The 27596-nt window shown below is 49.5% G+C and overlaps 1 protein-coding gene and 1 pseudogene across 4 annotated transcripts in view; one reads left to right on the forward strand and one right to left on the reverse strand.

Annotated features, from left to right (window-relative positions):
- Nucleotides 1-8510: 8510 nt before the first annotated feature.
- LOC116900016 lies at nt 8511-9631 on the reverse strand (annotated as a pseudogene).
- Nucleotides 9632-18596: 8965 nt separating this feature from the next.
- Camsap1 (calmodulin regulated spectrin associated protein 1) overlaps nt 18597-27596 on the forward strand; it is a 56120-nt gene continuing 47120 nt past the window's right edge. For 2 of the 4 annotated variants that reach the window (XM_032903057.1, XM_032903059.1), the window contains exon 1: nt 18597-19012. In XM_032903057.1, the coding sequence (XP_032758948.1) occupies nt 18856-19012 (157 nt within the window). In that variant the 5' untranslated portion in view covers nt 18597-18855. The remainder of the gene's footprint in view (nt 19013-27596) is intronic. The other 2 variants (XM_032903056.1, XM_032903058.1) reach the window with 1 other exon arrangement.

Below are 27596 nucleotides of genomic sequence, written 5' to 3' on the forward strand. Positions count from 1 at the left end.
TTCTTGTGTTACTTCATGGCAGCAAGGACATCACACGTATGCCCTAGGCTGTGCTCACGCTGCCTCTGCCAAGAGCGGGCGCCATTGCCACTGCTTTCTAGACAGTATTTCTGTGTGTAGCCTGGATGTCCCAGAACTCACTCTGTAGGCCAGACCGGCCTTGAACTCAGACATCTGCCTCCTAAGCACTGGGATTAAAGGTACATGCCACCCTACCCAGCTCTCATGGCTACCCCTTTTCTTGGAAACCTGAACCTTCTGGGCCCAGCTCAAGTTGGGTTTGGGGCTCTGCCATTTCTAGTAGCAGGGCTTTCCCCGGGCACAGCAGGTGGAGCAAAGAAGTCTCCTTACACCAGCCTTTTCTCTCTGTTCTTAAATACTATGTTTATTTTTTTAAAATTCGTGTGTGTGTGTGTGTGTGTGTGTGTGTGTGTGTGTGTGTGTGTGTGTGTACATGTGTGTACTCACGTGCACCTTGTGCCAGAGTGCAAATGTGGAGGTCACGCCTACCCTACCTTTCCAATTGGTCCCAGGGATCAGGCTCAGCTCATCAGGATTGTGCAACAGGACTTAAAAAACCAACACAGACACACACCCTTCTGAATCATCTTGCTGACTCATGATCTAGTCCCCTTCCTGTGACCCTACTCAGGGTCACTGTAAGAAGCCTTTAGCTCTCAAGCGTTCTAAGCATGTCTGTGAAGCAGCTGCACAGGTGAGACGTAGGCATAACCACCGCCTTGGCACTGTCTGTTGGAGCTGAGCCGGAAGAACGTGCTTCTAGGTGCTGGGAAAGTAGCTCAGAGGGGGAGTGTTTACTGCACAAGCATGAGGATTGGAGTTCAGATCCCAGCATCCAGGTAAAAGGCTAGGTATGGTGGCACACAGCTGTAATTCCAGTGTTTGGAGATGGTAAGTGGAGTTTTGATGCTGGGGGTTAACAAGATAAGCTGGGAAGTGATAGAAGACACCAGACACTGACTCTGGCGTCTGTGTGCAGGCATACATACAACATGCTACTGCCAGTCCCATGATGGGGGGTCTGCCTGTCTGCCTAGTATGTTCAAAAGCTCCGAGGGAGGGTAGAGAGATGACTTAGGAGTACTTACTGTTCAAGTCTAATCCCGAAGATCCACATTGGATGGCTCACAACCACTTGTCTGACTCCAACCTCAGCTCAAGGAGAGCCAATTCCCTCTTCTAGTCTTTGCATACATATCCCAAAACACAGGTCTTCTACAACTTCAAGGAACCATCTCTATGGGCTGTGGAGATCATGGGGAGTGGCCTGTACTTGGGGATAGGTCCTGATGCTGGTCCTTTGCCCAGGATGTGTGTGTGAGAGAGTGTGTGTGTGTGTGTGTGTGTGTGTGTGTGTGTGTGAGTGAGCGCGCATGTGCGTGTGCGTGCGTGTATGTTATGCAGCACAAGTATCCTCTGAGACAAGCAGCTGTGCTCATGTCTTAGCTTGAGGAGCTGACACAAACTGGCTCTGGAAAGGGTGTTCGTTTGGAGAGAATGGATTTCCTGCTCTCGGCTGTTCTTGCAGGTGTGTCCTCTGCTCGTTCGTGCCTTCTGTGGCCTGCTTTTAACCTGAGGCTGAAAATGCACTTTTCCTTAACTCCAACCACTGGTAAGCATAGTCCAGTGTTCCAATGGGGTTGTAGTTCTGAGACATTAAAAAGAATCTTTAATGTTTATGGTGTGTTGGGAGAGTATGAGCTATGATGCTATATGAAGATCAGAGGATACTTTGTGGAGTCCACTTTCTCCTTCCACCTTTATATGGGTCCCAGGCATCTAAGTCATCAGACTCACATGCCATGTTACTTGCTGAATCAACCCTCCAGCTCTGGGTCATAGTTTTAATACATTGTGGAATTTGGGAAAGAACCACAGTGGTGGTAACCATGGCTGCCCTGGGGGCTCAGAGAGTAACTAACTTAGTGCGTAATTTCTGCTCCTGCTTTGGCCACTGGGGAGGGCATAGCATCATCGTGTTGCCTGTTGTTTGATACACAGCCTGTGAAGACGCTGTCTGGCAGTCATTGCTTAGGGTTGATGTTGCATGACTGGCAAAACATGGGGTTCATTATTTCACACAAAAGCTGGGACCCAGACAGGAAAACATGCGTGCCTTGGGCTGCTTTAAGCTTAGCTTATGTCCTCACTGTGGATGGCCAAGTGACTTCTCAGCCAGCTGGGGTAGGTTGTGTGCCTCTTGAGTTATATCTGTCTGTCGGTGATGAGGTGTGGACGTCGGTCCAGTGACACTGAGGCCTGACATATAACAGTTGGCCTGGGGTATTCATTCTGTAGAACATAGGGCAGCTGTGTCATTTCAACTTCTGTACATCCATGTCCCTTAGGGAATGTGATCAGGTCTCTGTGCCGATCCACGGGTGACACTTTTTGCTGGGGGCAATAGGGAGCTCTGGTGGGGGAGCTGGATATAGGGAGGCCTTGAGGTCCATAGTGCACAACCTTGAGGGCAGGACCTGTGCTGAGATCCTACACTGGGGTCTGGTGGGCTGTGGGGGTGGTGAGAAAACTTGATGGAATGGCTGGAAGGGAGCATGGGCCTTCAGCCAGCTATAGATCCTGTTCCCAGAGTTTACATTCCACACCTTCGCACAGCCTGAGTGTGGCTGTGAGGAGACAGCTGAGGAGGCCAGTGTTTCACTGTCAAATACTTCAGTGGTGTGTTTCTAATTGGCCTTAAGACTCCTAGGTGCATTTGCGTTTGAACTCTGCACGTGTAGACTTAGAAACTATTGTCTGAGATGGCGTGTCAAGGGGCAGTTAAGGAAGTGGACACAGCCCTCAAGAGCTGGCCATATAGGTTTCTCAGGGTAACCGTGGATTGTGGGCCAGGATTAGGGTGTGCAGAAAGGCGTGGGAAGGTGTACATTGTGCTCTGAGGCAGGAGCATGAGCCACATACTCCTTTGTCAGTTGGTCTGTTGGCTCTCTGCCCTTGCTAGACCCCTGCCACTTTTACCTTGTTCTGCATTCGTACCCTCTGACTCTAACATGGTGATATTGACACTGGCTCCTTGGTGTGGTGCCCCTCACCCTGGCTGCTGCATGTTTTCCAATCATAGGTCCAACAGTAGCTGTTTATTAAAACATCGAACATAGCAATCCCAAGATCCCCAAAAGCAGTGAAAGCAAGCTCTCCAGCAGGTCCTGCACCTATGTTCTCAGCACAAGCAGCCACAGAGCCCAGGTGGGACAACCCAGTGTGTGTACATCCTGGGTCAGCAGCATACGGTCCATTCATCATATGGGGTGGTGCTCAACCTCATTGTCCTACAGTGGGGTTGACCTGGAGTAGTCTTGATGAATGACAGAAGTCGGAGACAGAGAGTGGAGTAGTGTGTTTCATAGGGACAGTTTCAGTTTGGGAAACACAAATTATGGATAAAAAGGATGGCTACAGTGTGAATGTGTTTAATGTACTGTCTTAGGGTTTCTATTCCTGCACAAACATCATGACCAAGAAGCAAGTTGGGGAAGAAAGGGTTTATTCAGCTTACACCTCCAATTGCTGTTCATCACTAAAGGAAGTCAGGACTGGAACTCAAGCAGGTCAGGAAGCAGGAGCTGATGCAGAGGCCATGGAGGGATGTTTCTTATTGGCTTGCTTCCCCTGGCTTGCTCAGCTTGCTTTCTTGTAGAATCCAAGACCACCAGCCCAGGGTTGGCACCACCCACAGTGGGCTGGGTCCTCCCACCTTGATCACTAATTGAGAAAATGCCTTACAGCTGGGTCTCATAAGGCATTTCCACAACTGAGGCTCCTTTTCTGTGATAACTCCAGCTTGTGTCAAGCTGACACACTAAACTAACAAGTACATGCACTAAGTGCACATTTATGGTGGAGTTGACCCAGACCTCCTCGGACTTGGTGGAAGAAGGTAAGTTTGTATGTCTTCATGATGCTTGGTAAAGAGAAGCAGGGGCCTAGTTAAGGGTGCTTCCTTGCACAGGTGGGTACCTGTGGGGCAGCGAAAGACACCCTGGTGCCTGGTTGAGGAGGTTTGAACCCCAGAGACCTTGAAAGGGACAGTAGGTGCTTCGCCTGACTCCTAGGAAACCAGGCCGGTCACTAGCCGCAGCCCTCCCTAGATTTGTGACCATCGGTCACCTAAGGGCAACGCCACATGCCCCTTCACAGGTAGAGGACATGACCACAGGTCACGAAGGCTAAAGACAGATCTCCATTATAATGAGGTACCTAAAAGGTGTTTAATCTCAGGCCCACTCTGAGAAGGGGGTACACTTTTACTCATCCACCTTCTGCCACAACAATAAATGCCCTTCGCCTACAGAGCTGCAGCCTAATCTCCCACATAAGGCCTCCCTGCACGCCCAGTGGGGCTGCCACCGGGCAGCCAAAGGCTCCCTGCAGGACCAGCTGGAGCTCCCTCTTTATCCCTCAGCCCCAGGCAACTCCAGCACCACGGGGTCCTCTGTTCTCAGCTCTTCCAGGGCATCCCAGTGGCCCCTGGATGTCCAAGAGCCCGGGAACTGACCATCCCGGCCTCCTTATAGGTCTGGGGACCCCTGAGCCACTCCAGCTGTGTCCCATGCCTCAAACTGTGTAGTGTCTCTAAGCTTCTCACAGCCCAGCACCTGCCGGGTGTCAGTGTTGTCATGGGGTAAACGCGGTCAAACTTCCCATGTCCAGCCTCCCCAGCGGCCCGAGCCCTGTGGTGGAGCAGACACAGGACCCCCCTTCATTTAATCCTACAGGTACCCTGGAAGAATTTCCTAGCTGCCTGCCCCTCTTTCTAGCTTCCTTGTGGCCAAGCTGTGTGACCCAGACTCTGCTGCAGTCTGTCAGTGTTCCCTAGGGACAAGAATGGTGTCGGTTCTGATCAACCTATGGGGTTCCAAGCCCAGGATGGTTGGCAGAGAGACCAAGATTGGTGATGTCGTGCATCCATTGAGAGATACTTGGATGTGGAGTACTGTGATGGTTTGAATAGGAGTGGCCCCGTGTGTCACTGTGGAGATGGCCTTTCAAGTCTTCTGTAACCTTATGCTTAAGTCTGCCCAGGGTGTTAGCCTCCCACTGCCTGTAGATGAAGATCTAGAACTCTTGGTTCCTCCAGCACCATGGCTGCCTGCATGCTACCATGCTTCTTGCTACTATGAAAACGGTCTGAACCTCTGAAACTGGAAGCCGCTTCCAAATAAATGTTTTTCTTTATAAGAGTTGTCATGGTCATGGTGTTTCTTCACACCAATAAAACCCAAAGGAAGACAAATACTGACCCCTAGAGAGGTGCCCGCAGGAGGATGTGTGACTGGTAGCCATGCTGAGGTCTGAGTAAAAGCAACTCAGGAAGAGTTGTGACTCGGGCTCAGACGCCTAGGTGAGGCAGGCACAGTCATCCTCTCACCTGTCCTGTCTATCTGTCCTCCATAGGAGCTGTCTGGGAAGAGGCTGTAAGGCCCCACTTGCTTCTACACTTCTGGTGTAATCCTGAAGGGAGGGTTGGCTTGGATTCCAGACGTCCCTACCTGCTGACAGGCCTGACTCCTGCTGCTGACTTGTGTTATTGACTTGCTGGGGCCGTTCACATCTTTGCCCCTAGTGCTTAGGCTCTGGTTAGATTATAAGGCGCAGGCCAGGGAAACCATGGTGCTGGTGGTGAAGGTGTATGGCTTGTGTAGGCCATCTAGCTCCTTGGATGACAGCAGCCAGTTCTGCCAGGTATCCCTATACATACAGGGCTGTGTCGTGCTTCGTCCTGGTGTGGGGGGCACAGCTTTGTCCTGGCATGTCCTCGTGCCCTGGCCCTGCAAGCTGAAACTATGCCACTGTGTCCTTTGGGGTAGGTTTTCCAGTTGAGAAGTGTGATGCCCTGCGTTAGGTCTCTGCACCCCACCACTGACAAACAGAGACATGTAACACCTAGTTTTTGGGGGGTAGCAGCTCTACTCCGTGGACTTCACTGGAGACTCCTGATCGCAGTGGTTCTCCCTGGATGCTCAGAACCTCTTATTCCAGGCACGGTCTTGACAGTTGGTTTTATCCAGCCTGTGGAAGACCTTTTGGAACTAAGGGGCTATCTGTGAGGGCTTTAAATCCCTATCTTGAGGCTATGCCTCAGTTTTTTCTTTTACCTGGACAAGAGTTTAGAAGCTGCTGTTGGGCGCCTCCTCGGACCTGGGTCTCTGTGGGGCTTAGTCCCATATCCCTTCATCCCTATTTTAATGTGGATCCCAAAGAAATGTGGCCATATCTCCAATGTGTAGAGACGGAATTGCCTCTGGCCACATAAAGTCAAGCATTGATGTGCATGCATCATTTACCTTCTCCAGAATTCAGAGGGTCCCAGGATGACGAGGACAGTGCTTATGTCCCAGAACCAGCTGGAATTGGGGGTGTGGCCAGAGGCACTGTGGACTTGGGTGACTCCAGGCTTGGACTCCGGTAGCATGGAGTTTTTCTACTTGCCACCATCCAGACCACTGTTCTCATTCACTGCAAAAGCTGGAATCCTGAGCTGGTATGGGTGAGAACCCAGCCTACATCCTTAGTTTGGGCTGTGTGGTCCACAGGTCCTGACTAATCAATAAGGAGACAGAGTCTAGGCCACTCGGTCCATTGTGCAGTTCCTGGTAGCATGTTGCCTACTGGGTGGAGTGCAGAGTTAGAGACAGATGTATGTTCCAGGAGGGCAGGCATGCCAGGTGCTCCACAGGAGGTCTAGAGCTGGGACAGGGCTATGCTGTCTCAGGAGCTTAGGAACTAGAACTCCGGGTGCACAGAAGCCTGGGAAGGCTTGCTCGTCTCCAGAGGCCTAATGGCTATGCAAGGAGCTTTAGGCCGCGAGTGTGCAGTAGACATCTAGGCAGAGGACAAGGGCATCCGCTGGGAGCTTTTGAGCTGCATCTCGCAGGACTTAGGGACAGATGGTGATATTAAGGAAAGTCAGACTGGGCACAAGCTGGGATTCAAGCTTGGAACTCATGGGAAGCTCAAAAATCTTAGCTGCCATTACAGTTTATGACCACTCAGCGCTCGGTTCTACCCGACTAACAAACACTACTGTTTAGTCTTCGAGAGGGATACCTTGAGTTTAATTAGTTCACTAAGTGTAACATTTTCTCCTTGGGGAGCAGTTAGGGGTCCTCATGCTCACTGGGCTCTGTGGGTGCCCAGTGCTGGGTAAGAGGCAAGGGTAGAAACACTCTAGCCCATTTCATACACTTGCCATCATAAATTCACCTCAATTAAAGTGTTTCCCAATCACCCACGATCACCCAGGAGAGACAACACATTGGGTGAAGCTCTGGTGGGGAGGGTGCTGATTTTTAGGGTCCTTGCTTTTTATTCCTAGCTCTTCCTTTATTTGGATAGCAGTCTCATCATATGTGGTCCAACATTCAAATATGATCCCAAGTAAACCCAGATGTTAAATACTGGCCTTCAACCATTATAGCCAGTGATGCCCCATATGCCTGTTATCTCTTGGATATAAACACAGCCACGCTTCAGTGGCCACCACGCTATCCAGCACAGCTTCCTAACTGGAAGCGGCTGAAGCGATCGGTTTCAGCACTTGGGATTGTTTTCTTTTCAAGGTCTGCATGGCTGTGGGGAGCTCAGCAGGGGTAGGGGGAAATGAGGCCAGCCTTGCTGTATGGCCAAAACGTGGCCAATGCTTTCCGTTTACCAGTGCTGGGACCCCCTTCAGGAGGTCTGAGCCACAGTCTCTCGCCCTGAACCACCAGGTCCCCTCTGGAGCTTGTTTGTTTGTTTCGGTTGTGTGTAAGTCTGTAATCCCAGCTTTCGAGCTTACAGGAGATCATGTGTTCCAAGCTAGTACGGAATACATGGTGAGACCCAGTCTCGAAAAGCAAAACACAAAACAAAAATTTTAAATTTTAAAAATGTTTGTATTGAAGAAATAATTTCCCTAACTCACAGGGATATTTTAAAATCTAGTTCTGCTTTTCCTGTTTTGGAAGTACATAGAGAAGTGGCTTGTGTTTGGAGTAAACAGCCGATGGGGTGTCTGTGTGTGTGCAGTGGGCTCTTTCCTTCTGGGAAACGGCATTCCACTGTTTACCTTAGTTGTCCCCTCATACTGGGTCGAGCGAGGATACCAGGACTATAAACAGGACAGATCCCATCTCTTCCACGACTGAATGAAGTGAAAATTGTATCACTCTAGGAACCAGTTCTGAGGGGTCATCCTCATTAGGGGGGTCAGGGTGGAGGGCTACTAAAGTGTAAACCTTTGATTCCAAACATGCTACAGTCCAAACAGTTTGAATTCACCTCTAAGGCTGTGTATCTTACTATGGGCAGGATTTACTCAGCACAGAAGTGCCTCCGCCCGTCCTCACCACTTGTCCATCCAGACATGGCCCCAGCCAGCATCATCTCTCCCCTCAGCTGCTGTATCTGTTTTCTTTCTCTCTTTCTGGAAAATGCTATGTTAACATGCCGACATCGTCTCTACCTCTGAAAATACAAGGGGACTCTGGTCAAGAAGATGCTGGCGGGGGGTGTGTGGACACTGTCAGTTACTTTCTCCTGTGATGGAAATCAGCTCTGCTTGCCTCAGTGTTGATCTGAAGAAGACTGGAGGCATCAAGGTAATAGAGCTGCTGGGGCCTCTCCTACCTCCAGTGTTAGCCCTTGGCTCCGTCCAGCTTGGAGAGGTCAACTTCAGCCGAGAAGAGGTCAGGGGCATCCAACCAAAGGTTCAGGTGAGGCCTCTGTGGGCCTTGCATGCCTCACAGTGAGTTGTTCTCATGCAGGGTCTCCAGTGTCTGGATCTGAGGTGATTGCCAGTATTGGATGTTCTGCTGGAAGATGGAGCCCAGGAGAGACCAGTACCCAAACACACACAATTCTGGACTTAGCTGCAAACTGTGCTTGTCCTAGATGGTAACTACCCACAGGTCATTGCCCACAAGTCATTACTGGTCTTCATCTTCAGGTTGAAGTTGCTATTGACGGAGATGTCATAGGCAATAGAAGAACTCTGGCTGTTTGCATCCAGCTATGTGTCTATCCCGGGCTCATAGGGATTCGAGAGCCAGCTTGATCCTCCTCCAGCATCTGAAGCAGTTTGTCCTCAGTCATGTCCACCAGAGGAGGGATGGGGGGGCAGTGACAGATGTTGATGAAAACCTTTCCTTTTCCTTCTGATGAGTCCTCCAGGCTGGGGCTGGATCTGTGTAGATTCTGGCCTGGCTGTCAGGACTTGCTGCAGATTTTTGGAAGCCTGGAGCAGCAGCTCCTAAAACCACACCATCTCATCTCCCATTAACTATGTCTCCTAGCTCTAGTGCCGGAAGCCTCGAGTCTGCCACAGCACTGAGAAAATGTCCTAGGCATCCAAAAAATGTGGAGAATGTTTTTCAGGTTAAACGAAGCCAACTTGCTGCAGGCCTCAGTCTATACACACAGTACTCTACCCAGGGCCCTAAGATCTGTTCTGGGAATGGTTCTATTATGGTAAAGGCGCTGGCCTCAAATCTTGGGTCCCTTGGTTGGTTCTGTTTGGCTGATGCCTAAAATTATACTTTGTTTTTGTTTTCTTTGTTGTGATTTTTGAGACAGTGTTTCTCTCTGTAGCCCTGACTATCCTGGAACTCACTCTGTAGACCAGGCCGGCCTTGAACTCAGAAATCTGCTTGCCTCTGCCTCCCGAGTGCTGGGATTAAGGGTGTGCCACTACCACCTGGCTGTATTTTTTTTCTTTTTTCTTTTTTCTTTTTTTCGGAGCTGGGGACCGAACCCAGGGCCTTGCGCTTGCTAGGCAAGCACTCTACAACTGAGCTAAATCCCCAACCCCTTCTCTCTGGTTTCTTGTATAGTCAGTGAGGCGGCAGGGCTAGCCTGCACTACTCAGGCTAGGCCACCCAATGCTGCGATTGGAAGGAGGCAGGGTCAGCTCTTCCAGTCTCACACCCTCAAGGGCCAGCTCACCCACACCCAGGCCTCCAGAGCCAGCTCTGCTGTGCTCCCCAGTCAAGGTGTGAGGCCCACTCTCCCAAGTGCTGCAGCCCATGGGGGGCTGGACCAGCTCTCCCACTCTCACACCCTCGGGCTGGCTCGCCTGTGCCTTCAACATGAGGACCTGCTCCATGCTGTGTTGCTCAGGCCAGGTGCAGGGCCTGCTTTCCCAGGTGGTACAGCCAGTGAGGGGCAGGGCTAGCTCTCCTGCTGCCATCACCAGCTCTCCCTTCTGCCACAGGTGGTGAGGGGTAGGGGATGAAGGTGGAGGGCATCACCCAAACCCATGCCACCCCATGGCAGACTTGTGCTATTCACTCTTTGGATAATGTGGTAAAAGCCGACCTCTTCTGAGGGAACCCCATGCTATACTATGGCACAGGCTGGCCTTAAACTCTCAATCGTCCAACCTCGGTTAGCCAGTAGCGCTGGGATGACAGGTGTATGTCACCACACTTAGCAAACTAAAAGTCAGTTCACGGTTTTAAATTTCTTTTCCTTTGTCACTACAGAGATGGAATTTAGGGCCTTACACACACTGGGCAAGTATGACACACTGACTCATATCCCCAGTCCTGTTTTTCTAAAGCTTTGCTTTTTGTGTAAGCATATGATATGTAGGAGATTGAGGCAGTTGGATCTCCCGGAACTGGAGTTGGAGGCAATTTTGGGCTGTTACGTGGGTTCTGGAAACTGACCTGGGTGCTCGGCAGAAGCAGTAAGTACTTTTAACCACTGACCCATCTTTCTAGCCTATGCCAGCCCCATTTTATTAAAAAAGCAAAACTGGGGTTGGGATTTAGCTCAGTGGTAGGCGCTTGCCTAGGAAGCGCAAGGCCCTGGGTTCGGTCCCCAGCTCAAAAAAAAAAGAACCAAAAAAAAAAAAAAAAAAAAAAAAAAAAAAAAAGCAAAAAACCACACCCAAAAAGAGAGTAATAAAAAACCAAAATAAAATGGAACAAAAAATTAAAACCCCTTTTTTTTTTTTTTTTTAAAGATTTATTTATTATATATAAGTACACTGTAGCTGTCTTCAGACACACCAGAAGAGGGCATGGGATCTCTTTACAGATGGTTGTGAGCCACCATGTGGTTGCTGGGAATTGAACTCAGGACCTCTGGAAGAGCAGTCAGTGCTCTTAACCGCTGAGCCATCTCTCCAGCCCGGCTCACACTTTAATCTCAGTATGTGGGAGGCAGGGGCAGGTGGGTCTCTGAGTTTGAGGTCAGCCTGGTGTTCGTGTCCAGTTCCAGGACAGCCATGGTTACATAAGCGAGAGATCCTGACTCAAAACAAAAAGTCAAAACAGCACACAAAACTGCTGCCACCTAATTCCTGTCAATGTGTGCACAAGGCTAGAGGCCAATGGTAGGTGTGCTCCTTAACCATTCTTCGCCTTAGTTTTAAAAAACATTACTTTTCCCTTTTGTGTGTACGGGTGTCCTGCTATATGTATGTGTACTTCATGTGCTCCTGGTGCCCGTGGAAGCCAGAAGTCAGCACTGGATCCCCTGGAACTGCAGTCCAAGACAGTTGGGAGCTACCATGTGGGTGCTGGGCAATGAATCCAGACCACTTGAACCATTGCTCTTAGGTTACTGCTGCTGTGATCGGACATCATGACCAGAGCAACCTGGGGAAGAATGGATTTATTTGGCCCATGCTTTCACATCACTGTCCATCCATGAAAGAGGTCAGGACAGGAACTCAAATAGGGCAGGAACCTGGAGGCAGGAGCAGACATAGAGGTTATGGAGGGATGCTGCTTACTGACTTGTTCCCGCTGGCTTGCTCAGCCTGCTTTCTTATAGAACCCAGGACCACTGGCCCAGAGGTGGCACCACCCACAATGGATTGCTCCACCTCCCCATCCATCACTAATTGAGAAAATGCCTTATAGAAAAAAATGGGGGGGGGTTTGGGGATTTAGCTCAGTGGTAGAACACTTGCCTAGCAAGCGCAAGGCCCTGGGTTTGGTCCCCAGCTCCGAAAAAAGAAAAGAAAAAGAAAAAAATGGGGGTGTTTTCTCAATTGAGGCTCCCTTCTCGCAGATGAATCTAGCTTGTGTCAAGTTAACCTAAAACTAAGGCAGTATAGCTCTAACCACTGAGTCATCTCTTTAGCCCTCCCACCTTATCTTTTGAGAGAAGGTCGCTCATTGAACCCATCTTGACAATTTGACTCAGTCTCACTGAGTCCTCACGGGAAATAAATGGCTGTATAAACTCCAACGGTGATGCTCAAATTCTACCCAGTAAACACTTGTGAACAGGGACTGGTCCTCAGGACGGGTGATGGGGACATTTCTGAGTTCTGTGTCCATGCTGCCATTCTGGTATCTGGTCCTGGGTCTTAGTTCACTGCTGCTGTGTTTGGACATCAGGACCAGAGCAGCCTGGGGAAGAATGGATTTATTTGGCCTATGCTTTCACATCACTGTCCAGGATGGGGAAGTAGGGGACGCTCTCAGTGGGCCACCCAGCCTCTTACTAACAGGAGTTCCTGCCATAATTCAAACTGGGCGCTGCTAGAGTTGTGAGTATATAGTATATGTGAGAACACTTTAGACTTCTCGCTTTTGGGATGGGGGCAGACAGCTGTCCCAAGTAAACTGTTACAAAGGCCTGCCTGCGCAGGGCCCTCAGGAGCCCCTCCAGGTGGCCTTTTTCCGACTTCCTGTGTGGTCTTTTCCTTGACAGTCTTTTCCAGAACTTCCTGTTGACAGGGTGGGATGGCCAGGGTTTTCACGCTGTTCGTACTGGGTCAGGATGCTTTTGACTTCCCAGCTGTGTGTGTGCACACTTGGGTATGAATTCTCATGCAAGGGCCAGGGAGAGAGGAGTAAATGGTGAGTTTAGCAGGTCGTGCACAGCAAGCCTACTGTGACTGTCCTCTCTGGGGATATGGGACCCTGCTCACCATCGCCCAGATCAGGAGTAGTCCTCAGAACCACGCATCTCCTCGCTGCACCATCATCTCCTCGGTATCTGTGATCAGCCTGTGCCCAACCGTGGTGACTTATGGCCTACCTGTTCATACCTGTTGTGTGTCTGGATGGGGGTGGAGAACTGGTTTGAACCACAGTTTGTGAGAAGGCAGGTTAGGGGAGCTGGCCCTGGCTTGCCAGGCTTACTGTTGCCTTCCTCTGGGAGACACTGGAGGGTGCAGGGCAGGGTGGCTTCCTCCTGCTTTGGTTGCAAGCTGGTGGGGGTAAGCCATTACCCACTGTCTGACTTGTACTTTCATTGGCTCCTTCCTGACTGAGGATTCAAGGATGGACGGAAGAAGCTGTTCTCATGCCTCCTTAGGATCTTGGTAGCTTTTCCATCCAGTAAGCTGCCTCTATTCTCCCCTGTGGAGTTTGTTCTAGGGAGAGCCTGCCTGCAGGTCGGGCTCTCCTTCCCATGTTGAGACAGGAGCACTGTGCAGAAAGAAGCCTGATCAAATGGCTTCGAGGGAAGATCCTGAAAAATAAAAACAATCCCACCACCTAAGCCAAGGGACTAAGCTCGGCCACCTCTCAGAAGTCAGCTCTAACCAGCCCAGTGTGGCTACTGTTCCTCTAGGCTCATGTACGTCTGTTCCTCCTCTGTGCAGTCTGCTGCTGGAGCTCGATGGACCTCGGGCTGTTCCGTAAGCCTAGGGCACCCTGTGTTACGGGATCCTCCACCTGTTCACTAGCTATGAGGCCCGGTGTCACTAATGACTCTAGCACATCCTTCGATGGCTCTATCCTGGTTCAACTCAGTGGCTCTGCCCAAGCCTTTGCTCATGTTTTAGCTCCTGTCCACTTGTAGGATATCTCCCCAGGGAGCAGGGGACACAATCCAGACAATTGTCCCAGGCCTGTTCTGCATTCTAAATTGTCCCACCCCTGCTCTGCCACCAGTTGGTACCCACTCCAGTCAACCTTTCTGCCCCTACACTTCCTGCTTTCTTTCTTGATGCTGAGGAAGGAGGAAGGGCTTCTCTGCTAGGCTTCTGCCCAATTGGATGATGCCAGCACTCTATCCAGTACCAGACCTTCCCACTGTTCCAGTATATCAGCGGGCATCCCGATGATATCATCTTGCCAGTTTTAAAACAGACCTGGTATAGCGGGGCATGGTGGCACATGCCTTTAATGCCAGCACTGGGGAGGCAGAGGCAGGTGGATTTCTGAGTTTGACATCCAGAGCTTGGCTATCTGTACTCTCTGTAGCCCCTCAGGGCCACGTTCCCTCCTGAAACTGCACCTATTGTGAGAATTCTTTCCCTGGGGAGATGACACCAATCCCCTCTTCATAAGGATAAGGCCCCAGAGACAAACCGAAGCTCACTGTGAGGAGCCTTGCTCACAGAACGTGGGTGAAGCGCGACGTATAAAGGCGTGGGGCTCCAAAGCAGCTGCATCAGAATTTTTTTAAAGGCACACCTAGCTGTCATGGAACCTGCTATATGGACTAGGTTGGCCCTTAACGCAGTGCTTGGATTAAAGGACACCACACCTGACTTCGCACCAGAGAGTCTTCACCCATCATGGTTGGCATCCCCACAGGTGCAGAGATAGATGTCCCCACCTTCAGTTAATCTCCCCCAGTCTATATACTCTAGCACCTCCTGAGACCAGGCCACATGCAATCAGAATGATTACAGACGGCTGGAGCTGGGCTGGAGAGATGGCTCAGAGGTTAAGAGCACTGTCTGCTCTTCCAGAGGTCATGAGTTCAATTCCCAGCAACCACATGGTGGCTCACAACCATCTGCAATGAGATCTGGTGCCCTCTTCTGGCCTGCACGCGTACATGCAGGTGGAACTCTGTGTACATAATAAATAAATCTTAAAAAACAAACAAACAAACAAACAAAAAAAAAACGTACAAACGGCTGGAGCATGCCGCTGGGAGCAGCTGGGATGTCAGGCAAAGGCTCCAATGACCGTTCTCACTCCCTCCTTCTATAGTGATCTGCTAAACCTGGCAGCTATTCTGCTCAAAGAACAGCACTGAACCGCAGCACTCCTTGCCGGGGTCTTCTGCTTATGGCGCCATGTCTCATGCCTCCCTGGCCGTGTTTCTCTGTTATGGTAACTGCATCCCATGCCTCTGAAGCATGTTTGCCTTTATAGTAACAGCAGCCCATGTCTTCCCTACTCTTCTGTTTACTTTATCTTACACTTTCTAAAAGGAGGTCATTTTGATTGTCAACTTTGGGGAACTTAGAATCATCAATGAGAAAAACTCCTGGCCATGTCTCTGAGGGCGTTTCCAGAGACGTTTAACCTAGGCAAGACAACCCACCCTGAATGTGGGTGGCACCATCCTATAGGGTGGTGATCCAGACGGAATAAAAATGAGGTCACCAGTTGAGCACCAGCATTCCTTTCGGCCACCTCATGTTCCTGCTGCCATCCCTTCCCTGTCAGGATGGCGTCTACCCTTCAACTGTACGCCAAAATAAACCCTTCCTCCCTTAAACTGCTATTGGTATTGGTCACAGCAATTTAAGAAAAAGAAAGATAAGGAACAGAGGATGTGGATACTCACTGTGAGGTTACCTGTCCTTTTAGTCTTTTGTTTGACAAAAGTATCTGTCAGGGACAGTAAGTCATCATCAAAGCCAAAAGTCACTCTCCGGATTCCTGAACCAACTTCTTTCTCCTCCCCTGCCTTTCACAACTCGGTTAGGCCCAAACCCCAGCACTTGGATAAATCAGACCAGATCCTAGAAAGAGGCAAAACGTAGAGCTTGACTGAGCAGCCCTACAGCAAGGAGCAAAGTCTGTCTGAAAGGCCATCGCTGAGTCAACACGCTTGGCCCCTTGTAGCTGGACTCTGGCTACTTCGTACGTTCTTTTTTCTCCCACCCTTCTTCTTCCACCCTTTCAACCCTCTAACACTAGGTAGGAGAGAAAGAATGATAGTGGGGAGAAAGAAAGAAATCTCAATGAAGTCAGGAAGGAAAGGGGGCGATGATATTACTAGACTTCTTCCTGCTGATTAGGGTGTAGAGTTCCTTGGGACAGGATATTTAATTTCTTCTTCTTCCTTCTTTTCACACAACTACTTAACAATGTACAGCTAACAGCATCCAACCAACAGCCCACAAACTCTCGGGGCCCTAGCATTTATACAGCCAAAAACTATCTGCTGCTGGCAAAATAACACTCCTGCTAAAGCATGAGGCAAATCACAGTCAGCTGCTGTGGATGTCTGAAGCAACCTCATATCCCACACCAGGGATTAAAACAAAAACATTTTCCCATAACTTCTCTGTCTCTGACTCTCTCTGTCTCTGTCTCTGTCTCTCTCTCTCTCTCTCTCTGTGTGTGTGTGTGTGTGTGTGTGTGTGTGTGTGTGTGTCTGTGTTTAAAGAGGCTGACATACTTACGACAGTCCCTGGAATCCACTGAGGAAGAGGAAAGCGGACTCCAGAAAGCCACCCTCTGACTGCCACAAGTGCACATGGCACATGTACTCTCCTCACTCTCCTCACCACAAGCCAGCTACTGAGGCAAGATCAAGGTGGGTCTATCAGAGACATTATGCTCCATGCCAAGTGGGATTTTTTCCAGACTACAGGGGAGGATCAGTATCTGAACACCAGACAATGTTATATGCTACAAACAGAATAAAAACCTCTACATGACCACCAGGTATAAAACAAAGCTGGACACAACCTCCCAGTTTCATGAGGAAAAGAGACCATACGAACTTAGAATAGATGGCTTTCCTGAGCTTTATAAGGGACATCTATCAAAATGGACATCATCACAGGGTCAACTGGATTGCTACCTCCAGATGACAGGACAAGGAGTCTGCTTTTCCTTTCTATTCCACAGGGCACTGGGGCTCTAGGCAAGGCAGGAAGGAGGTAAGAATGTTCTCTACCCACAGATAACATTAAACTAGCAAATGGGTTCCTCAGAGCTGCAAAATATGAGGCCAGCACATCAGACCACCATCCCTGACCCCTTTTCCTCTCTCTCCTCTATCTCTCAGGTTTGTCCTGCTACCTGATATCACCCCACATCCCAATCAAGTCAAGTTCTGCTGTACCCATACCTTTGGCCCCAAGCTCTGGGCCTTGCCGATTTTACACACTGGGGTTTAGATCAGCTTACAATAGCAGCCCAGTCTACAGCTCCTCAGACAGACACCTGGCTTACTTCTTACCCCTTTCTGCTCAAATGTCTTCTGTCTCTCCGTTGGTACACAGCCCTAACCAATTTTTATTTCATTTTACAGGGTCTCACTATGTGGTTTTGGCTGACCTGGAACTCGATTAGAAACTGTGGGGCTCTGAAGTCACTGAGATGCACTTGTCTCTTCCTCCTAAGTCCTTGGATTCAAAATACTTGCCACGAGGCCACATGCCATTTTTTGTTTGTTTTGTTTTTTGAGACAGGGTCTCATCTCCAGTAGCTGAAGCTGGTCTTGAATTTCATTTAGATTCTCCTGCCTCTATTTTCCCAGTGCAGGGATTACAAACATGGGACACCATGTCCAGGCTCATCCACAGCTTGATCTGACTACATGCACTCTCTCCTCGGCACCTGAGGGACGGGTACCAGTATAGCATCCACTCTACCGACTGCCTTCTTCATGAGTAAGGTGGCTCTGACAATGACAGAAGTTTAGCACCCTGAAGCTTGCAGATGATGGTCAGTAAGGCTACCCACGCCCGAGACGGTGGGTTTCTGCGGCTTCCTAGAGGCTGGTCCACACGGTCCGCTCTGCAGTGACATCTTTCTCCTTCAGCACCCAGGTTTCACAAATATACTATTGCTCCTTTCAAGCACTAGAATGCAGGCCACACGCGACGATGGTCCTAGGCTGGCATCCATTTCCCTTTTACGCCAAACCTGGGTGAGAGATGTTAGTGCCCACCAGGAAGGAGGCGTGGCTCGCGGTTGCTCCGGACACCCGAGAGAGCTGCGGGGATTGTTTCTCTAGGCTAATCTCGGGTGCCGTTCCCGAGCCTCACACACTCCGCCAGTCTTGGCAGAGAAGTCTCGGCATCTCTGTCCAAAGACGCAGCGCCTGTTCGGACTGTAAAGGCGCTCAGTTATCAGGGAGCCGGCTTTGCCCAGAGGTAGAGACGAACCAGTCCCTGAACGCAGGAATGTGGCCCAATCAAGCAGCAGCGCCTGAGATTAGTCTCTCATATTGCTGGGAAACAGGCTAGCCCTCGGTAGAGAATACTGCGCCTGCGCGGCACCCGGACAGGGGCGTGTCAGGGGCGTGTCCACTGTGGCAGGGGAGGGGAAGGGGCTGGATGGACAAGCGTGTCTACAGCCTTGAGGACGAAGTAGAGGCGGAGCCGAGGGTGTGTCCACAGCTACTAAGAACCCGGACTGGGCTAGGTTGGAGGGGCGTGTCCACTGGCCCGCAGAGGAGCAGGGCGGGGGCGGGGCTGAGGGTGTGTCTAGAGCGTCTGAAGAAGGGGACAGGTACGGAGCCTGCGGGAGGAGGGCGGGGCGAGCGGGGGGTGTTACGGGGCGGTGCCTACTGCGCTTGCGGAGAAAGGTGGGGCTGCGGGAGGCGGTAAGTGCGCCTGCGTGACGCGGCGGCGGCGCGTTAGCTCCCACCCGTTGGCAGCCGCCTCAGCTGCCGCTTCTCCGGGGCCGCGCACGCGCCGCCGCCGCCGCCCCCGGCCCGTGCTCGCACCGCGCCTGCCCCGCGCCTACCTTGGCCGGCGCTTGCCCGCTGCCGCCTGCCCGGCCTGCTCGGCGCCTTCTCGGCCTCGGCTCGGCGCCCGGAGCATGCAGCAGCAGCCTGGGTGGCGGCGGCGGCCGTGAAGTAAGGGCCGTGCGCCCGGGCGGGCGGCGCGGGAGGGCGGCGGCGTCTTTGTTGCGGCCGGGCCGCCGCGGCCTTTGTCTGCAGATGGTGGACGCGGGCGGTCGCTCTGCCGCCGAAGGCTGGAGGAGGATGGAGGCACCCCCGGAGGGCGCGGACCTGGTGCCGCTGGACCGCTACGACGCGGCGCGGGCCAAGATCGCCGCCAACCTGCAGTGGATCTGTGCGAAGGCCTATGGCCTAGGTGGGCGGGCGCGGCGGGGTCCGGGGTCGGGGGATGGGAATACAGGGGACCGAGGGGGAACGAATCCGGTTCCGGGATGGTACTAGAGGGTAGCCGACGGGGGACGCACTGGTTTCGGATGCGACCGGGAGGTGTCGGACGGGTGCGAGAGCCGGGGGATGGGACCAGAGCCCAGGTCGGACTGGGACGGGGGATGGGACCAGAGGGGAACGCGACGGTTGCTGAATAGGACGGGAGGGAGACCGACGGGGAACGAACTAGACCAGGTGTGAGACCAGAGGGGTCAGAAAAGGGGACTGACATGCCGGGGGATGAGACCACAGGTTTGGACGCTGGACGGACAGGGCAGGTTGGGACCAGAGGGGATCTGACGGGTCGGGGGCTGGGGAGGATGAGACGCACGGGAGTGGGGTGTAAGGTCTAAGGACAAGGGATGGAGACAGAGCCAAGGTTGAGAATGAGGCCGGTGACAGGGCCAAGGCGCGCCTTCGCGTGGTGTCGGTTCAAGTCTTGCTGTTCTGGCAGCGGCCCAGGTGAGCGAGCGCTGAGGTAGCCCAGGGTCGGTCCAGGCACGGGACTGCGCTCGCGTGTCATCCGTGCTCTGAGTCTCGGGTGGGCGGAGGGTGCCTATCATGTGCAGTGTTATTCTCTGTCGACTGGGCTGGTCCTCTGAGTCCAAGGACTCTTACCTGAATAACCATTGCCTTACTGCATCAGGATGGCTAGAAGGCTGGGTAGTTTGAGACTTAGTCCCAGCCACTCTGGTTTATATATTATGAATTTTGGTACTTAACAGAACACGAGCTATTGAATACTCCAAAGATAAATTGTGTGTAACATAGATTGTGCAGAAACCATCATTATCTCCTTTGGTTAATTCCCGTTGTGAAGAACAAGGTAACCTTGTAATGAAGCCCCATTTATGAAGCCTAATATGCTTAGTAGGATTAAGACGCTCTAGTGTGGTACTCTGGGAACTTTGCAGACCAAACAGTGCTGTAATGAGTTGACTGGGAAGCTCTAGTATCAGGACAAGTGTCTTGTTTTAGGCATAAAACTATGATAAATGAAGCATAAATTATCCTCGTGTTGGCAAAAACATTACCTGAAGACTGGGTTACTGAGATAACCCTTTCAGGAAAGGGTTAGGTAACCACATTGGAAAACTTGCTAAGCAGGTGTTCTCTGTGACAGTGGCCTCCAACTAGTCATAGTTTTGTGAGCCTTGGGATTAAATAAACTGCTTACACTGTGGTGTAAAACTATCAGTGAGGAAGAAATTCTTTTATAATTTTCAGTTTGAAATTCTTTAACAATTTTCAGTCTTATAATTCTTGGTCACTGTTTCTGTTGAGTTGTAGGTTTTGCAAGGTGGTAGGGAAAGATGGCTGTGTACCTGGCTTCACTGACTTAAAAAAGTGCAATTGAAGATGGGTGGTGGTGGCCCATGCTTTTAATCCCAACACTTCACACAGAGAAACCCTGTCTTGAACACCTGCCCCCCCCCCAAATGTGCAATTGAGGAAAGGTGTTTGATAGCGAGTGCCTGGCCACCAGTCTTACCCTCTTTCTTTTGCTGACTCCACACACCCGGCTCTGCCCCACCTCCCACCTAATGTCATCATTGTTTTGCTTGACATTATTCTAAGCTATATCATTCAATTTTGCTTTTCTTTCTTTCTTTCTTTCTTTCTTTCTTTCTTTCTTTCTTTCTTTTTTTAAAACGGACAGTATGTGCCATGGAATTTCCTAGGTAGAGCAGTCTGGCTTTGAACTCACAGAGATCCATCTGCCTCTGTCTTCTGAGTGCTGGAATTAAAGACGTGTGCGCATTTTTTGTATTTCACAATTTATTTAATGTACATTGGTGGTTTGACTGCATGTATTTCTGTGTGACAGAGGTCAGATCCCCTGGATTAGGAGTTACAGACAGTTGTGAGCTGACACTTGGGTGCTGGGAATTGAACCTGGGTCCTCTGGAAGAGCAGCCAGTGCTCTTACTCACTGGGCCACCTCTCCAGCCCTGTAGTTGTTCTTAGGTTCATCCTAACTGTCAGCATCCTTTTCTTCACTGTGTAGTATTTGGCCAAGGCTAGCCTACCCCATGTCCTGGTGTAGTCTGTATTCTCAGGCAGAGCTCTCATCCTATCCACAAGTCTTCACTCTGGTGTGTATGGATTGTTTGAACCTGTGTGTTGGGGTTGGAACTCAGGGCTTTGCTAGGCAGGTGCTCTTCTGTTTTTAAGGTCGGCATGGGGAAGTAGTTACTTAGATTCTGTTTCCTTAACAGGGTGAGCCTGTTTGGTTTTGTTTAACCTTAGCATTCAGCTTGCGGGGTATGGTATCCAGAGATAAGTTTTCCTTTCTCATTGTTGGCACCTGGTGGTTTAGTTTTATTCAAGTACCATATTGCTTATGAGGTCTTGGTGCCTCATCAAATATTGGAGCAAATGTGCTTTAAGGTTTTAGAATTATTAAGAGTAGTCATTTGAAGACTGGAAAAGCAGGACTGAGGCCCAATATGGCCTGAGCCTAGGTGAGCCCGTGACCTGAGACAGGGCCTCTGCTAGCATCATGCACATCGCATGGGTGTTAGGAAGTCTAGTTTCCTTCCATTCATTGTTGTAAACGAGAGGGTTTCCATTCTGTACTCAGCTTCAGAATTTGGGAGGTCCTAATTTATATGACCAAGCTAGCTGAGCTGAGGAGGTGCTTATGCTGTTCATAGCTTGGTATGAATTTATTTCTATCAGTCTTTCAGGAATGTGGTGGGGAGGGGGTTTTGGCAAGGTACTTAGGGACAGCCCTCCACCCTAGTAAAATTCTGACCCTGTTCCTGGTCCTGCTGCTTTCCATCTGGATGCCTCACTGGCAACTTAGTTTGGCTGGGCGGTCGTAGGAAAGGAAGGGTCTTGCATGTTTCATCTGTTATGTACTTTTTGGTTAAGTCACGAAGTGAAACCAGCTTTTTTAATTTTTTTTTAAATTTATTTTTTTATTTATTTTTTTTGTTGTAGGGTTGAAAGTGTGGTAGAATTGTAGGGCTAGCCACTGGGGACTCCATTGTCACTTGCCCCTGGGACTCTGTATCCTTGTACCAGGCTGCTGTCTGTACTGAGTGGCATACAAACTGTGGAGCTCACCCTAGCAGGCTTTGGGTTTATAGTTATGAAGAAACACATTTTCTCCAGATTTATTCTGCTCTCGTGCCACAACCAGGATTTGGGGGCTGTCCTGTGCTTCTATTTTTAGGTTCCTTTTCTTTTTTTGGCGACTCTTGCATGACATTGACAGTCTTTTAGTTATTTTTTAGAAGTAACTTATTAGACATGCTGAAAATTGTTAACTTAAATGTGTCTGCAAAGAAGAGTGAAGTCTGCTTAGCCTCAAGAGTGTGCGGTAGCATTTGTGTGAGACCTGCACTAAATTGATAAAGAACTTCAAAGGGCTGCTTTAAGGGAGTGTTTATTTTCCAGGGTAATGTGCTAGCCCAAGGCTGCAGCAGTCCTGGCTTTGGTTTTGGGTCTATTTGCATTCTGTTTGTGCTCTGAGCAAGCTCAGAGGTATCTAGGCTTTAGTTTCAGGGGACAGTGGGGGAATACCAGTTTTTATCTTTCAAGGACAGTGGCACACACAGGGACCGGATGAGAAGGCTCTAAACTGTTTGCAAGGAGATTGCTTTGTGGCTCAGCAGAAACTGATTTGTCCTTTTGCCCCAGAGCTGAGCTGCAGCTGAGCTGTCCTGAATCCTAGGCCCAGTCAAGAAGCTCATCCTTCTCACCTTACCAGCAGCAGACTGGGCTGGAGACTGGTGGTGGCCTGGCTGTAGGGTTAGGTTTGCTAACCAAGAATGCTGCTCTTCATCCTCTCTTCTGCCTCACCTGTTCTCCCGTGCTCGCCAGAGTGAGCACATTGTAGAGTAAGAAGTCATAGGGGGATCTGTGGCCTGTGTAGCCCAGTTCCTAGGAAGTTGTATTAGAGCCACTGCTGGCAACAGCGTGCTTTTAAGCTGGTTTGCCCAGCCAGTGTTCGGAGCAGAGAGCCCTTTCCTAACTCCAGGAGTCACCATATTGCCAGTCTTGCTATTGTTTGGTTTAGTGGCATTTGGTCAAAAGTTGTTCACTACTGGGAACTCCTTTCCATAGCTCTGGAGCTGGCTAGAACTGCTCACTGCTCCTTTGTTTTCCTGGACTGGGCCAGGACTCTCTGGAGCAGTCTACTTCCTGGGCCCAGTTCAGAAGTGTTACCAAGTTGTTCAGGTGATAATTTGTTCACACTACTGGTTCATGAGTTAAGATTTCAGTTCTATTATCTAGCTTGCTTGCTTGCTTGCTTGCTTGCTTGCTTGCTTGCTTGCTTCCTTCCTTCCTTCCTTCCTTCCTTCCTTCCTTCCTTCCCATCCATTCATCCATCCATCCATCCATCCAGTTTTGGTTTTTTGAGACAGGGTTTCTCTCTATAGTCCTGTCTTGGAACTCACTGTAAACCAGGCTGGCCTCAAATTTGTGAAGATCCACCTGCCTCTGCTTCCTGGGTTCTGAGATTAGAGGCACTCATCACCACACCCAGCTGGATTTATTTATTTTTATTTCGTCTCTGTATGTTGCATGTATTTGTGCACCATATGTGTACCCGGTGCACACAGAGGCTAGAAGAGGCTGTCCGGTCTCCTGGAGCTGGAGTTATGCACGCATGGTAGTTAGTTAGCTCTTTGTAGGTGGTAGGAATTGAACCTCAGTCCTCTGGAAAAGCAGCCAGTGCTCTTAAGTGCTGAGCAATCTCTGGAGCCCTGAGACTGTTGTTTTTAAATAGCCTTTTGCTATTCTTGGCAAGTGAGTTGGGTGTTTTTGGGTGGGAGGGTCCAGCAGCCTCAAGTGTTTGCTGAACTTGAGAAGCCTGATGCTGTAGGGGCTGCTGACTGCCGGGGAGTGCCATGACTCCTCTACAGGTTGTTTGGAGAACCCCCTATCTTCTGGATTTGGATCTCTATGAGGTTGGGGTTCCTCTCACATGCCCACCTGCACAATGCTCAGGAGCTTGTCGGGGGGCTTCTGTAGGGGAGTTCATGCTTTTAGAGTTGCGCTCATATATGTGCTCTGGTCAGTTAAATACTGACCAGAGAATGAAAATCTGTCTTTAATCTGTTAGGTAATCCTTTGTTTGGCCCTCGGAAGGGCTAGCTGCTACTGTGATTTAGATTGTTAACTTTGGGTATACATTTAAAAGGCTTTTTAATGTGCTCTCTGTCTTGTTTATTTTTTAAGGGGGAATGATTGAGACAGGGTCTCTGTAGCCAAGGCTGACCTGGAACAAACTTACTGTTGCCATGTTGCTTGTCTTGGTTTTTGTTTGAGGACGTAGTCCTGTCAACTTTAGGTATGCTAGTGCCCCTTCACCTCAGAGTTGCACTGTTTAATAACTTGGAAAACTGTCAGTTTTCATACTGTCTGAGGATGACCAGGATGGAGGCAAGATTACTTCATCCAGTTGCTTTTGGGTGCATTTTTTTTTTTTTTTTTTGTAGGAAATATAAAGGGAGACGGCATGTAGTGCCATCTACTGTGTTGATCAACATCCTCATGAAATATGGACATCCCTGGAAATAGGAATGATGAAAGGTTGAAGGTGACTACATAGGACTGGGAGATGCTTAGACAATTAAGTGCTTGTTAGGCACGAGGCTGGGGAGACGGCTCATGTCGGTGAAGTGCTTGTTATACAAGCATGAGGACAAGAGTTGGAGTCTCAGAACCCATAGTAAAGAAGTCAGGTGTGGAGCTGGCAAGGCGGCTCAGCAGATAAAAGCTAGATGCTTGCTGCCAGCTTTGACAGCCTGGGCTTGTGTGGTGCCTTGGACCTACATAATGGAAAGAGAGAACTACTACAAATTGTCTTCTGACCTCTACATGTGTACTGTGTGCATGCATGGGTGCACACACACAAATGAATAAATATTGTTATTATGGAGACAGTTTCTCTGTGTAGTTTTGGCTGTTCTGGAACTCCCTCTATAGATGAGGCTGGTCTCAAACTCACCTCTGCCTCTCCCCACTCTCTCCAGTGCTAGGTTTAAAGGCATGGACCACCACCACCTGGCATGAAGTAATTTTTACATATGAAAGTCAGGAGTGATGCTTGTAATTCCATGTTGGGGAGGTAGAAAAGACTCTGTGACAGGCCAGCCCAGTCTTCTCTTAGGCTCTAGGTCAGTGAGAGATGTGTGTCAGAGAACAAAAGTGAATGGCTCTGAAGGGTAGTCAAGGCCTCGATAGCCCCTGAGAGCAGGAGACAGGGACCTGGCTGCACCATTGTGTAGCAGCCAAGTGTTCTTGTCATTGTATAGATGAACTGTGTGAGACAAAGCTGTAAGGGTTGACATAGCAGGTGATTAGTTCGGAAAGGCTTGGAGCCAGGTTGTTTACAGTGCTTCTGGTGTCATTGGGAGTCCTTTGATGTGTGCATGGGATCACTTTTGCAAGGAGAGTTTGCCGAGAGCCTGGGAATGTGCTTCGAGCAGATGTTCCCTAGTTGCTACAGATTCAGCTAGTCAAAAGTACAGGTATACAGTCCAGGCGAGCATTTGTCATGTGACTGTGGGACCTGAATGGAGCTTTGCGGACCACACATGTAAAGAAAGGAAAGCCCTGGGTGGTGCCTACGGTTTACACCCAGGTGCTGCCTGGGTGGAGTTGACAGAGGAGCAGATGCCACTGGAGGGGAAGGTGGGAAGGAGAGAATGTCCCATAAAGAAGCAGGTATAGTCAGGCAAGGACAGGGAAGGGGGATGGGGGCAGGTGTGGGTTCAGCTTGCTCAAGCACAGGCCCAGGCACGTGGAAGTTAGAGGCTGAGATTAGTTTGGACAAAAGGCTGAGTTTCAGATTTGTGAATGTCTTAAATGACAAATTGGTAAAGCCTAGCAGAGGTTTTACTTGTACTTACAGTTTCTAAGGAGGAAAGAGGTCTGGGCTTCTTAACAGGGCTGAGTTGGTAGTGCTCACTGTTTGGATCTTTATTGCTATACAGTTTAGATACACGCACAGTAAAACACATGTAAGTGTACAGTTAAATAACGTTTTGGTGGTGCACCTCCTCCAGATCCCTGTAAGTCTCATCCTGGCCTTCATATACCTGCTTCCTCTGGAGTTTCCTGTCACTTAGGCTCATCAGGGCCCTGCACCTGGCTTCCTTCATGCCACATACTATCTCTCAGATCCATCCACATGTGCAGGTCTTTGTCTAGTAGTAGTATTCCATCGGATGGCTAGCTCTTTGTCTGTTGAGGAATGTTGTTGGGGTGGTTTCTAGTTTTGGGGTATTATGAAAAAACTGCTATGTGCATTCATTTATGTGGACTTTTTAAAAACATTTATCTTAGGCGTAGGATTAGGGGGTCATGAGTTAATGCATGTTTAATACAGAAGAAAGTATGAAGTTTTCCAGAGTGGCTGAGTCATTATTTCCCATGAGCACTGTGTGAGGATTCAGTTGCTCTGTCTTCATGTCAGCACTTGGTGGTGTTGGGCTTTATACTCTTTCCAGTCAAGCAAGTGGATTATGCAGTGCACTGTGGTTTAGTGTGCATTTCCCTCATGACTAATGGAGAGGAGCCTTCTAACATATGCTTTCTGCCCACTTTAATCTCTTCCCATATAATAATGCTTTTAGGATCTTGGGCAATATAAGAAAAAGTAAGTTGTTTATTTCAAGGTTTATTAACATGTAGCTTTAAGGCATTCTGCAAAGGTCCTAGATGTCTTTACTCAGTTTCCCATTTAACTTCTTGTAAATCTATTAGAAAATTACAACCAGGTATAGGACCTTCCCTCCTCTCAGAACTTCCTGTTCGTTTTGGATGGCTGTGCCTGCCGCCTTGTGTATGCATTGACCACTGTTGCCCTTCCTTTTTCTAATTTTTTACTAAACTTAGGCTGCTTCTACAAGCAGTTAGCGTGGCAGCTCACATGTGTCGATAGTTTATATTTTATTTTGTTGTTTGTTTGTTTTGAGACAAAGGCTTATGTCTCAGAACAGGCTGAGCTCAAGCTTACTATGTAGCTAGGGACGACCTTGAGCTCCCAGAACTTCCTGCTTCTGCTTCTCCAAAGTGCTGAGATTATGGGTGTGTGGATCATACTGGACTTACATTTTTGTCTTCATCTATTTCTGTGTATGAAAAATGTCCCTCGATGCCTGCTCTTACTCCATTTGGATTGTCATAAAAACGCGTAGCATAACCTAGGTAGCTCATAAATAAATGATGGAGTTTTATTGGGGTGTGAAAGTCCAAGGTGGATGCAAACGCAGATCCTACATGTGGTAAGGTTCGGGTCCTGGTTCATACCCGGCATCCATAAACCCAGATGTGGTGGTAGTGTATGCCTATAATTCTAGTACTTGGGAAGTAGAGGCAAGAGGATCAATGTTCTTGTTATGTAGCAAATTGAAGGCTAACAAGAACTACATGAGATCCTGTCTCTGTCCCCATCCCGCAGTTAAACATTCTAATAATGCAATCTGAATGACACATGCTGAGGAATGAGAACGGGAAGTATTTTTCTGTGTTAAGCTACTATGTTTCTATAG

Source organism: Rattus rattus, chromosome 5 (assembly GCF_011064425.1).
Source record: "Rattus rattus isolate New Zealand chromosome 5, Rrattus_CSIRO_v1, whole genome shotgun sequence".
NCBI lineage: Eukaryota > Metazoa > Chordata > Mammalia > Rodentia > Muridae > Rattus > Rattus rattus.